We start from the raw sequence: 12,982 nt of genomic DNA on the forward strand, positions 1-12,982 counted from the left end.
AAGTGCAGCCAGAGTGCTCCCTGGAGGCCAAGATGGCCAAACTTCATCTCTCATACTTTAGACATATTGTCAGGAGGGGCCAGTTGCTGGAGAAGGTTATCATATTTGGTATGGTGGAGGGTCAGAGAAAAAGAGGAAGACCCCCAGCGAGATGGATTGGGAAAGTGGCAGTATCAATGGACTCAAGTGTGGCAACGATAGTGAGGTTGGTCCAGGATCGGGCAGTGTTTCGTTCTGCTGTGCATAAGGTCGCTATGGGTCGGGACCAACTCGATCACACCTAACAATAGCAATGGCTGCTTTTGCACAACCTGGCAGAGTTGAGCAGCTGCAACAGAGACTATTTGGCCCACATAGTCACAAATAGTTGCTCTAATCCTTTCTAGAATCATGGAAGCAGCCATCAAGAAATCAAATGACGTATTGCATTGTGCACATTTGCTGCAAAAGATCTTTTTAAAGTGTTAATGAGCGAAGATGTCACTCTGAGAACTAAGGTGCACCTGACCCAAGCCATGGTATTTTCAATCACTTTATATGCATTCGAAAGCTGGATAATGAGTAAGTAAGCCCAGAGAATAACTAATGGATGCATTTGGATTATAGCATTGGTGAAGAATAATGAATATACCAGGGACTATCAGAAGCAGCTCTGGTAGCGTAGTGGTTACGAATTGGGCTGCGAACCTCAGGGTCAGCAGTTCGAAACTGCCAGCTGTTCCGTGGGAGAAAGATGAGGCTTTCTGCTCCCGTAAAGATTTACAGCCTCGGAAACCCTATACAGGGTGGCTATGAGTCGGAACCAACCCCACAGCACATCACCCCCATTCCCACCAGAAGAATGGAGTCCTGGTGTGGCACTGTAGAATGAGCTCAGGACTGCAAGGTCAGTTTGATCCACAAGGTTGGTGGTTCAAACTCACCAGCTGCTTCTTGACAACTTTATACTGACTCGCTATGAGTCAGAACCAACTCGATGGCAATTAACAAGAAGAGTGAACAAGTCTGTCTTGGAAGAAGTAAAGCCAGAATGCTCCTTAGAAGTGAGAACAGTGAGACTTCATCTCATGGGTTTTAGACACGGTATCAGAAGGGACCAGTCCTTGGAGAAGGAATCATGCTTGGTGAAAGGTCAGAGGAAAAGAGGAAGACCCTCAATAAAACGGATTAACACAGTGGCTGTAACAATGGGCTCAAACAATCGTGAGGCTGGCACAGGACTGGGTACCTTGGCATTTCATTCTACAATGAAATGGCTTTTTTTTCTTTTCTTGGTCACATTTTGGGGTTGGTGAGAAGATCCACTGGACTTTGAAAGAAAATAGAAATTGTGAGGGTCATTGGGACCTGTGGGCTGAGGGCTGACTAGCCTATTTGCTCCCCTGAAGAGGCTACAAATGGGTTGATGGGACTACAGGGGGAAACACTGAGTTCAAGAAGAGGTTGGAAAAGACAGTGAGTGACTCCACCCACAGGAGAAAGAACAGACATGTCGGGAAATGGTTCCCAATCGGCCCAGTGGCTCAGTGATGATTTTTCACCCTCACTGACCACTGGGACCAATGCTGTACCTGCCTAGGGTGGGAGTGGGGGCAAGGCTGATCCTGTATCAAGTAGGTGGAGGCCAGGAAACGTGCTCAGCATCCTACAGTGCACAGAACAGCCCCAAAGCAAAGGAAGGTGCTCAAGGTGTCAAAAGAGCTCCAGAGTCAAGAAACCTTAACCCAGGAGGAAAGTATCTCAGAACTTTTGACCTTGAGGGAAATCCATTAAACTTTGAACCCCTGAGACCTAGTGAGATGCACACAAGGGTCCGCACATGCATCTTAGCCCTGCTGATATAGGGATTTTGTCCTCAAAGCCACCCCAGAGGGTAAACCTTATTTGGAATCCCTGGGTGGTATAAATCCCTAGGTGATACTCTTCTTCCTAAGTCACTCAACTGATAACTGAAAGTTTGACGGTCTAAGCCCACCCAGAGATGCCTCGAAAGAAAGACCTGGTGATCTCCTTCCAAAAAATCAGCCACTGAAATCACTGTGGAGCACAATTCTACTCGGACACAGAGTTGTGTGTAAACTGTTGTGTAGCCACTGTGTACAAAATGTACATGAACTGTTCAATGGAATTTGCTTGGTAAACTCTCACCTAAACCACACATTTTGTTTTTGTTTTTATAAAGAAGAAAAATAGGAAAACCTATGAAGCACAGTTCTACTGACACCAGTGGGTTGCCATGAGTTAGAATAAACTCAATGTCAACAGGGGGCAAAAAGAGAAGAAGCCAAAGAGTGAGAGCCAGAACTCAACAGGACCACCTTGTCTCGAAAGTTGTCTGTCTCTAACAAAGTGCAGTCTTACCACTTCTATCGTTTGTTGTTAGGTGCCGTCGAGTAGGTTCTGACTCACAGCAACAACAGAACGAACTACCACCTGATCCTACGCCTTCCTCACAATCGTTGCCATGCTCGAGTCCATTGCTGCTGCCACGGTGACAATCCATCTCATTGGGGGTCTTTCTCTCTTTAGCCGACTCTCCATTTAAGCAAGGATGATGTCCTTCCTCACAGACTTGATCCTCCTGACAATATGTCCTACCTTCTATTCATGGAAAACATCTGAATTTTCCTTTTCTGAGGTTTCTGCTTTTGCAGGTTTTACTGTATGAAGATTTTTCCTCTTGGCAATGAAATTCTTGGGGTAGTGGCCGAGGACAAACATCCCAGAAGGGGATGAAGTGCAAGCACAAAGTCTTCCTAGACAGGTCAGCAGAAGGCAGGAGGCAGACAGTGGTTCCAGAGGACCCCTAAATACCTCCTCTTTCTGGGAGTAGAGTGGGATGAGGTAATTAAGAAGGACCTCTCACAGACTCACCCACACACAGCCGGCCTGAGGAGTCCAGCGTCAGGCCCTGGGGACAGTGGCAACGGAAGGAACCAGCAGAGTTGAGGCAGTGACCATTGGGACAGACACCTGGGAAGACTTCACACTCGTTCACATCTGGTGGGGGGTGGCAAGTAAGTGGGAAAGAGGAGGGCTGAGGTGCCCACCCAGGAATCGGAGTGTGCTGGCTCCTCCCCCCAGGAGGGGTTCAGGAAACCCTAATTGTCTTTGGGGGAGAAGGAAGGGACAAGGACAGCCTCAGAGGCTGGGAATGGGGCTGGGGAGCTCTCAGGTACCCTAGTGGGTAATCTCAGTCTCCATCCCGTTCACCCAGGACATGCACCTGCCTATGTGGGGTGCAGGTGCAAGCTGGAGGGGAGCAGGGTGTTACCTGCACAGGTGAGCCCCTCTGTCCGTGCAAAGCCCCGGGCACAGGTAGGGTCTGTATGGAGAAGATGCCAATGTGATGGGTGACTCTCCACCCAGGTCCAGGGACTTCGTCTGCCCCCACCCAGCCCCACTGTTGTGATCAGAGTGCAGGCAGGTCGTGGTCAGGCCCCAGGGGCTCCCAGGGGATACCGATCTCGCAGTGCTCGCAGGGGCTGCCCCAGGCGACCCCCAGGGTGGCACAGCACTCAGCCCGAAGGGTGGCTCCATGGAGGTTGGCCTCACAGCGGCTCTCCCACATCTGCAGCCAGCAGGTACCCTTGGTGCTGTCTGGGGAGGTAGGAGACACCTGGTTCCACACCTACATGCCAATCCAACTCAACCCAGCCGGAGGCTGGATACAGGGTGGGGTGGGGCCACGATCTCTCACCTAGGCACACGGTCCCAGAGGGCCCCAGTCGGCTGCCGGGGGCACACTCACAGACGAAAGAGCCAGCCAGGTTCCAGCACACACCATTCACGCATGGGACTGCGAGACACTCATCAATGTCTGTTGTGGACAGTCCCCATAAGTGGTCCTCAGAGATGGGAGGGGACCACCTTGTGAGCCAGGGCCCCTGCTCCCAAGGGCATGGGGTGTGCAGGTGCATGTCTGTCTATGCATGTGCGTGAGTAGACAAAGCAAACATGCATGCTTAGCATGCACAGGAACCAGTAGTGTGTGCAGGCTCTCCTGGGTACTCGTGTGTCTGCAGACATTCACAGTGGGCCATGTGCACCACACCTGTCTGCCAGCACACACAGGATCTCACACGTATGCCCAGTGTGTGTGAATATGCAATGTGTGGATGTGCAATCGTGTGGAGCGTCTGAGTGTGACTGTACTTGAATATGGTGTGTGCAACTGTGTCTTTGAGTGATTGCACACACAAGTGTGAGGATGAGTAAGTGTGTGGGTGTGGACATGCATGCACATGTATGTGTAACTGAGTGTGTGCATGTGTATTTGAGCACATGTGTGTGCGTTCACACATCTCTGTGTGTGCGTGCATGTTTGAATGTGTGAGAGTTTCCATAACTTTCAGTGCAACTATGTACAAGCATGTGAAGGTATGACTCTTCATGAAAGTGCATGAGTGTCTTTGTATATGTGTGTGTAGGTGTGAGAATGGGAACATGTGTGTTTGAGTGTGTGCCTGTGAGTGTGAATATCTGTAGAAGTGTATGTGAGCGCAGATGTGAATTTAAGTGTGTAAAGCTGCACAAAGGGCCTGAGTTTCTGAGTGGCCGTAACTGTGAGCACACGTGTGTACACATGTAACCATGTGTGTATGTGTGTGTGTGTGTGTGTGTGTGCACCCAGGGGAGTGTCTATCTGTGTATGACTGTTTGGGTGGTCTGGGTGAGGGTGAGTCTGTATAACTGTGAGTGTGCACGGCCTGCCCTATACCTTCACATGTCTCTGTGTCCTGCTGGAAGCTGAACCCTTGGGGACAGGAGCAGTTGTAGCTGCCGGGGCTGTTCTGACACCATCCATTGTTACACAGAAGGCTGTTGAGAGCACACTCATCTATGTCTGCAGGTGAGGGTGGAGGACAGGTGAGGTCTTCAGCAGGAATGGCCCCATTCCTCCCGCCCATCAGTCCGTCCATCCATCACACTCACCCAGACAGCTCTTGCCTGTGGCGCCTGCCTTGTAACCCAGGTTGCAGATACAGTGGTAGCTGCCCCTCAGATTCTCACACACGCCATTGGAACAGATGTCGGGGTCCAGGGCACACTCGTTGATGTCTGCAGCAGCAGGTGGTGGGGTCAGCAACTGCCCCGGCTCCTCAGGGGGCAGCCTGAGGCCAGGGGTCCCCCAGGCTAGAGTTTCAGTTCAGCCCTGGCACCCTTTCCCTTGAAACCAAGCCTTCCCACACTCAGCTCTCCCGGCACCTGAAGCCGGGTCATTCCTTTTTGCAGGGGGCCATCCTGACCATGGGATCCCAGGGCAGTGCAAACAGTAAACACACATGGCTGCTAACCAAAAGGTGGGAGGTTTAAATCCACCCAGAGACACCTCAGAAGAAAGGTCTGGCAATCTACTTTGGGAAAACTAGCCACTGATAACCCCAAGTGCTACTCTGACTCACAGGGGAGATCTCTGTGAGTCTAAGTTGAATCCACAACTTAGAACTTGGGTTCTGGGCACGGTGGAGTGTTGGGCAGCATCCCTGGCCTCAACTTATTTGGTGCCAGCAGCACCTGTCCCCAATCATGACAATCAAAAATATCACTAGAACAAAACTAAACAAACATCACTAGACATAGCCAAGTGTCCCCTGAGGGAGAAAACTGAGATCCAGTGGGATGGATATTTATTCAGCAGAAACGTAATTTCCAAAAAAAAAACAAAAAACCCAACAACTATTGGTAGCACTAACTGCTGTTTTGTGCTGTCGAGTCGGTTCCTACTCACAGCGACCCTGTATAGGGTTTCCAAGGCTGTAAATCTTTACAGGAGCAGAAAGCCTCATCTTTCTTCAGTGAAGCGGCTGGTGGATTTGAACAATGGACCTTGCAGTGAACAGCCCAATATGCCACCAGAGCTCCTTAATTGTGACCACTTATGGGGTGCTTGCTATTTTAGACCAAGCAGTGTCCTAAGTACATTAAGTATGTAATCCTCCCAACACCCCGGAAGTGAGTCCTATGAAATAGCCCCACTTTACAATCCAGGAAACTGAGACACTGAGAAGATAACTAACTCGCCCCCAAATTTTCACTGCCATTGAATTGATTCCTACTCATAGCGACCCTTCCTGGTGACAGGGCAGCGAAGAGTTTCCAAGGTTGTCAGTCTTGACGGGAGCAAAGTTTCATCTTTCTCCCACAGAAAGGCTAAGGGGTTTGAACTTCCCACCTTGTAGTTAGCAGTCCAGTCCAGTGTGGCACCTATGGTACCACAATAAAGTTATTTGATAAGTATATGGCAGGGTTGGGATTCAAACTTGCATAGCCTGGTCAGAGTCTGTGCCTTTAAGGAGGGGTAGAGAGAGCTGAAATCCATCAGTGGGTAAATTTAGTGGCAGCTCAAGTGTTTATATCTCCCCTTGGCAGAAAGGCGGAGCCAGTCAGGGAAGGGCTGTGCTCATGCACATGTACATGTGTGCATGTGTGCACGCAGACACATGCTCCACACAGGTCTGTGTGTATGTGCATGTTACATGCATGTGTGGCACCTGTATGGGTGTGTGATCAGCAAACAAGTGACAAGAAACACAGACATGCCATTTTCTTTCCAACATCGACTGTGCAGATAAGGCACTTTGGGCTGAAGCCGGCTGTCAGTTGAGTGCGTGCGACCGGCCACATGGCTCAGGAATAAAGGGACCACAGAGGGAGAGGACTGGTCACCTCTCTCCCCACCCTGGGGCTGACAGGCTGGGAACACTCACCTCGGCCGTCTGTGCTAATGCCCAGGCCACTGCTGCACAAAGCCTGGAACTCAGCTGCAGTGGCGGAGGGGGAACAGGGTGAGAGGGGTCAGGACATGACCCTGGGTCCAAGACATTCTCCACCCAAACCACCACACTGTAGGCACCCTGCAATCTCTTCTAGAGGAGAGAAGCTCCCACCCCATGGGAGCTGAGACCCCCGTCACCGTCTGCCCCAAGGGGAATGACTTGGAAGTTGGTCTAGGGTTGGGAGCTGGGGGCTCACCAGAGTTCTTGACAGGACAGGGCTGGCAGGGCTCCCCAAACCCATGGTCCAGGCTGGCACAGCAGCACTCAGACTTGGTGACGGCGCCAGGGAAGGGGCGGGCACAGGAGTCCTTTCCGACAGTCCCATAGCATGTGCTATGCATGTGGGTGTCCACACAGATGCGCCCGTCGGCGTCCACCGCCAGCCCACCAGGACACCGGCAGTAGAAGGAGCCTTCAGTGTTGGTGCACTGGCCATTCTTACAGATCCCGGGCGTCTGGCACTCGTCGATGTCTGCGGGTGGTGGTACTGAGAGATGGCTCCCCAACCCTTCGGTCTCCTCTCTCCTTCTGTACCTTCTCTTTTTCCTGGTCTTACTCCTCCTCTTGTCTTTTTCCCCAGCCCTCTCCTCATCCTTCTCTTTACTCCATGTGCTGTCTCAGATGGTGCCCCCCCAAGAAAAACCCCCCAAAACTCATGCCCCACCTGAAACCTGAGAAGGCAACTTTCTTTGGAAACATGGTCTTTGCAGATTGCTCTGTATTGAACTGGAGTCCCTGGGTGAAGCAAATAGTGAGCTACAGCCAGAAAGGTTACGGGTTCGAGTCTACCTAGAAGTGCCTTGAAGAAAGGCCTGGCAATCTACTTTAGAAAAAAGATCAGCCCTTGAAAACCGTGGGGCACAGTTCTACTCTGACACACATGGGATCACCACGAATTAGAATCTTCTTAATAGCAACCATAAAGAAAAAACCTGAGTTGAATTCAGTACCCTCAAAATATGTGTTGGAATCCCCACTCATATACCTGTGGGTGTGATCCTGTTTGGAAGTCATTTTATTTGTTACATTCAAGAAACCTATGTCAGGGTGCGTCCTAAATCTCATTGCTTCTGAGTTATGAAAAGAGCAGATTAGACACAGAGATGCACACAGAAGACAGATGCCATGTGAATATCATTGTTAAGGACTGAATGTGTCCCCCCCAAAATATGTGTTGTAAAAACCCTAACCTCCATGTCTGTGATTATAATCCCATTTGAGATGAGGCTGTCTTTGTTATGTTCATGACGAGTGTAGGATGTGTCCTGAATCAATCTCTATTTGAGAGATTAAAGAGATTAAACAAGCAAGAGACAGAAACAGAGCTGGGGAAAGAGAGACTCAGGAGTAGAAGCTCAGACAAGAGATGAACCTTCCTCCAGAGCCAACAGAGAGAGAGTCTTCCCCTTGTCAGCATTCTGAATTTAGACTTCTAGGCCTCACCTTGAAGACTAAAGTGCAACTGACCCAAGCCATAGTATTTTCAATAACCTCATATGCATGTGAAAGCTGGACAGTGAATAAGGAAGACCTTAGAAGAATTGATGCCTTTGAGTTATGGTGTTGGAGGAGAATATTGAAAGTGCCATGGGCTGCCAAAAGAACCAACAGATAGATCTGTGTTGGAAGAAGTGCAGCCAGAGTGCTCCTTGGAGGTCAGGGTGGTCAAACTCCATCTCTCATACTTTACACATATTGTCAGGAGGAACCAGTCGCTGGAGAAGGATATCATGTTTGGTAAGGTGGAGGGTCAGAGAAAAAGAGGAAGACCCCCAACAAGATGGATTGGCAAAATGGCAGCATCAATGGGCTCAATTGTGGCAACAGTAGTGAGGTTGGCCCAGGATTGGGCAGTGTTTCGTTCTGCTGTGCACAGGGTCGCTATGGGTCGGTACCAACTCGATGGTACCTAACAACAACAATAACATCTTCCCCGCGGGAGAAAGATGAGGTGTTCTGCTCCCATAAAGATTAACAGCCTCGGAAACCCTGTGGAGGGTCGCTATGAGTCGGAACCGACTCCACAGCACACAACAACAACAACAACAACAAACTGTGAGAGAATATATTTCTGTTTATCAAAGCCACCCACTTGTGATATTTCTGATAGAGCAATGTCAGGGAACTAAGACAACCCTTTACAAACCAACAAACCAATGAACACCTGGAAGGAACCAAGGCAAGGAAGTTCAAGTTAAATTGGGGTCATACTAGAATAGTGAGGACCCTGATCCAGTGACAAGTATCCTGAAACCAAAAAAGCCAACCCCCTGCTGTCGAATCGACTCCGACTCACAGAGACCCTATAGGATAGGAAAATCTGAACACAGATTTGTAGAGATGGAGGCAGAGATGGAGTCATTCAGCCACAGCCCACGAACGAAGGCTCCTCACCCCACCCCAAGAGCACACAGAGCACAGGGTATGGGATTTCAAATGCTTAACCTCCAGAACTGGAAGAGAGCACATTTCTGGTGTTTTAAACCTCCCCGTTTGTGGCCCTTGGTCTTGGCTAACTCAGAAAATGAATTCTTCGCGTCTCTTCCTCTCCTCCTTTTCCCTTTCTTTCTCTCCCCTGCCACAGCATCCTTTCTTCTTTCATTGTTTGTTTCTTCACCTCTTCCCTGCTCATCTTACTCCTCCTGTCTTCTCCCCATCTTTCATCCCCTCCCCCTCCTTCTCTCTAGGACCCACTCCCATCTCACCCAGCCAGTAGAGGCCACCTGGCACCAGCAGGAAGCCGGGTATGCACAGACACTTGAAACTGCCATCTTCATTGAGGCACGCCCTATTGAAGCATATGCTGGTGGTGGCACATTTGTCATGGTCTGGGGACACCGGGAAGGGCTGGGGCCAGTGGGTGAGGCTGGGCACCAGGCCTAGTGGCCACCCCAGACAGCCCTGCTCTGTTGACCTGCCTCTGTCTTTCTCATCTTTCTGGGGATCCCCTCTCTGGAGTGTGGGAGTTAGACAAGATGTGGTTGTCTATAATTTCTGTGGACAAATCCATCTGCTGGAACGTGAGCTCCGTTAGGGAAAAACCATGTTCACGCCTGCATCTTTGGTTTTGGCACGAGATATGAACTCAATAAATATTTGTTAAAAGACTAAATGAATAAATGATGATGAGCAAATGCAATATGAAGAGTTCTTTCCTGTGGAAGGAGGAGTTGTCTCCTGTTTTGCTCACATCTGCAACGTCGGCCTTGGTACGTCTAAACGCTCAAGAAATATTGGCTAAAAGGTAGGAGTGAATGACTGAGAGAGTCTTTAAGGCAGGTCTCCTCGGATGACAGAAAAAATGAGTAGTGCAAACACTTAAAATGCTTGACTGCTAAGGTTGAGATTCTAGTGTACCCAGAAGACCTCAAGGAAAGGCCATTCCAAAAAGTCAGCTACTAAAACCCTTTGGATCAGAATTCTACTTTGACAACACATGGGGCACCATGACTTCCTGGAAGCTGGTTTTTTTTTCCCTCTCACTGGTTCCCACAAGAGTTTCGCCTGTGTGCCTGATCCACCCTGCTCTAGGGGTGCCTGCGGGCAGGCACTCTCCAAGGTCCTGATCCTACACTATTCCACAACCAACCCCTTCCAGGGCAGCGCTCCCAGGACAAGCGAGGGTCCAAGGTCAGGAAGCTTCTGGGGCCACCTAACAGCACAGTCTCACCCGAATGAACTCACGGAATGAACTCACGGAATGAGCTCACAGAATGAACTCATGAAGGAAGGAGTGAGGGAGAGGACAGGAGGGGCGCTTCAGGCTCCAGAGGTGAGCAGAGGACATGTAGCAGAACGTGTATAATGGGAGAAGGGATGCAAATCTGGGAAGAGGTGGGTAATGGAGCATGGGCGAAAATCTGAGGTGGTCATCAAAGCCAGCCAAGAGGGACTCAACACCTGGCCGCCCCAACTCACCCACACAGTTTCTGCCATCTGGCATGAGCTCAAAGCCCTCATTGCAGACACACTGGAAGCTGCCCTGGGTATTGACACAGCGGCCATGGTGGCAGAGGTCCCCGCCGACAATGCACTCATTCACGTCTGGTAAGGGAGGTGGGCAGCCAGGGGACAGCCCCCCAGACTTTTCAAGGATGGCCGTGGATGCCAGCCATTGCCCTTGCCCCATGCATGGCCACACCTGACCAGGATCCCCGCCACTCTGCCCCCTGCACAAACCGTACCCACGCATGCCTGCTTGGTGACGGTGGCCTGGAAGCCCCCATGGCAGTGGCAGTGGTAGGAGCCAGGGGTGTTGGCACAGTCACCGTGGTGGCATGGGCTGCTGGCACATTCATCCATGTCTGTGTGCACAGGACACTAAGGCCGGACCAGGAGATACAATCCCCCAGACTGCCCCCATGGGGGCACCCTCCACATCGCACTGATGCACCCTTGCCCCTCCACCAATTCACCCCTCACTGGTGCACCCCTCACCGATACACTCCCCACGCACGTCCTGCGTGAAGCCCGTGTTACAGTCACACTGGTAACTGGATGGGGTGGGCCGGCAGCGGCCGTTGAGACACAGATTGGTGAAGTGGCGGCAGATATCAATGGTCTGGTTCAGCGTGGCGGTGCCTAGGGGCAGGGCCGGCAGAGGCTGGAGCTTGCCCCAATTCAGACCCCACCCCAAGTCCTGGGTCCAGACCCCCTCCCCAGGCTTAGATCTCCCATCTGTAACTATGGGAAGCCCAGACCCCTCAATCTAAACCCATTGTCAGTACTTCCATACCTACTGTACAGGCCAGGACCCATACCCCAAAGCCACAACCTTCCTTCTAAGGCCTGCTTCACATCCGCCCCAGGACCAGCATTACTCCTCGTCTTAGACCCCCTCCTCCCAAGCCCCAGGCCTTACCAATGTGGGAGTCGCTGGGGCGCAGGCTGGGGACCCCATGCCCACTTGGGCCATGCTGGCTGTGCTGTGCTGGCCTCCCAAGGCCAGGACCCCTTCCGGGAAACAGGTCAGGGTAGGAGGGCAGCAGGGGGAGCCCTTGGGTGCACAGTTGCTGGAATTCATCTGTGAGGGAAGCAGCAGGGTTGGCGGCCAGAGTTCTGGGCTGGGAGGGCGAGAAGGCGGCCCCCAGCCACTCACTGGAGCCCTGTGGAGGACACAGCTCCAGTGTGGGGCCAGCCACCCAGAGCTCTGGGCAGGGAGGGCAAGGAGGCAGCCCCCAGCCACTCACCGGAGCCCCGCGGAGGACACAGCTCTGGTGTGGGGCCAGCCGCCCAGCACCTGCCCGTATCACAGCAGCATTGCCTGTGCGTATGACGTCCGGTGAGTTCCCTAGCACAGCGGCCCCCGATCAGCACCGAGAAGCAGATGCCAGCCCGATGGTCTGAAAGAAAGTGGTAGGCAGGGTTGGTGAGCAGAGGGAGGAGGCAACTGCAGCCACCAAATCCGGACTCAAATCTCCCAACACTGGCTGGGAGATAGTCCCCAACTAGGCCTGAGTTTCCCCACCCATGGAATAAGATGCTCAGAGCCCCCACCTCACCTCAGAAGGATGAAAAGGGCAGTGCCAGGGGCCTGGCATATAGCCAGTGCTTGTGGAGTGCCAGTGTTATTAACAAGATTTCTTAATTATCACAAGAGGCAAACTTGGGCTCATTCCAAGCAAGAGGATTCCAATACCCAAAGCTGGCTCTGGTAATGAGCTTCCCATCACTGTAGGTATTCAACCACAGTTAGCGCACATCTTAGGGGGGATGATGCCCCAGTGGGAGGTCAGGCTAGATGCTGAACAGGGATGCTGAGATCTGGGGCTGCATGACCTAACCTGCAGAATCTGGCATTCCAGGGAAGTCCAGTGGATCCCTGGGGAAACTGAGGCAGAGGCTTCCTGGGTGTGAGAACCACAGACACTCTATCACTTCCCCTCATGCCTTATGTCCAACAGCTTTACTGGGGGATCACATTTCTCAGACTCTAACTCAAAGAGCATATTTTTAGGTTTAAAAACCCACAAATCTTGGCCAACTTCCCAGAGTTGAGAAATCCCACTTACTACCCAGGAGAGCATCCCCTGACCTGCCCCAGGCTGGGAAAACATACAAATGTGCTGCCTCCCCTGCCTCCTGCACCTGGTGACCCCCCAGGAACCTGTGTGGGAGGCAAGACTTTAGACTTCAGAATCATGGCAGGCTCAGACTAGAGCCAGGGGCTTGTTGTTGTTGTTAGGTACCATCGAGTCGGTACC

The 12,982-nt window shown here is 51.5% G+C and overlaps 1 protein-coding gene across 1 annotated transcript in view; it reads right to left on the minus strand.

The window, feature by feature from the left end:
* FBN3 (fibrillin 3) overlaps window positions 1-12,982 on the minus strand; it is a 93,972-nt gene that overhangs the window by 65,875 nt on the left and 15,115 nt on the right. The window contains exons 8-21 of the mRNA XM_006868999.1: window positions 11,969-12,121; window positions 11,641-11,802; window positions 11,217-11,360; window positions 10,964-11,083; window positions 10,698-10,823; window positions 9,485-9,607; window positions 6,976-7,251; window positions 6,711-6,764; window positions 4,936-5,061; window positions 4,721-4,846; window positions 3,701-3,820; window positions 3,463-3,600; window positions 3,275-3,325; window positions 2,875-3,000 (exon numbers count right to left, since the gene is read on the minus strand). Coding sequence (XP_006869061.1) covers window positions 2,875-3,000; window positions 3,275-3,325; window positions 3,463-3,600; window positions 3,701-3,820; window positions 4,721-4,846; window positions 4,936-5,061; window positions 6,711-6,764; window positions 6,976-7,251; window positions 9,485-9,607; window positions 10,698-10,823; window positions 10,964-11,083; window positions 11,217-11,360; window positions 11,641-11,802; window positions 11,969-12,121 — 1,845 coding nt within the window. The remainder of the gene's footprint in view (window positions 1-2,874; window positions 3,001-3,274; window positions 3,326-3,462; window positions 3,601-3,700; window positions 3,821-4,720; window positions 4,847-4,935; window positions 5,062-6,710; window positions 6,765-6,975; window positions 7,252-9,484; window positions 9,608-10,697; window positions 10,824-10,963; window positions 11,084-11,216; window positions 11,361-11,640; window positions 11,803-11,968; window positions 12,122-12,982) is intronic.

This window comes from Chrysochloris asiatica, unplaced genomic scaffold (genome assembly GCF_000296735.1).
Source record: "Chrysochloris asiatica unplaced genomic scaffold, ChrAsi1.0 scaffold00125, whole genome shotgun sequence".
NCBI classification, from domain to species: domain Eukaryota; kingdom Metazoa; phylum Chordata; class Mammalia; order Afrosoricida; family Chrysochloridae; genus Chrysochloris; species Chrysochloris asiatica.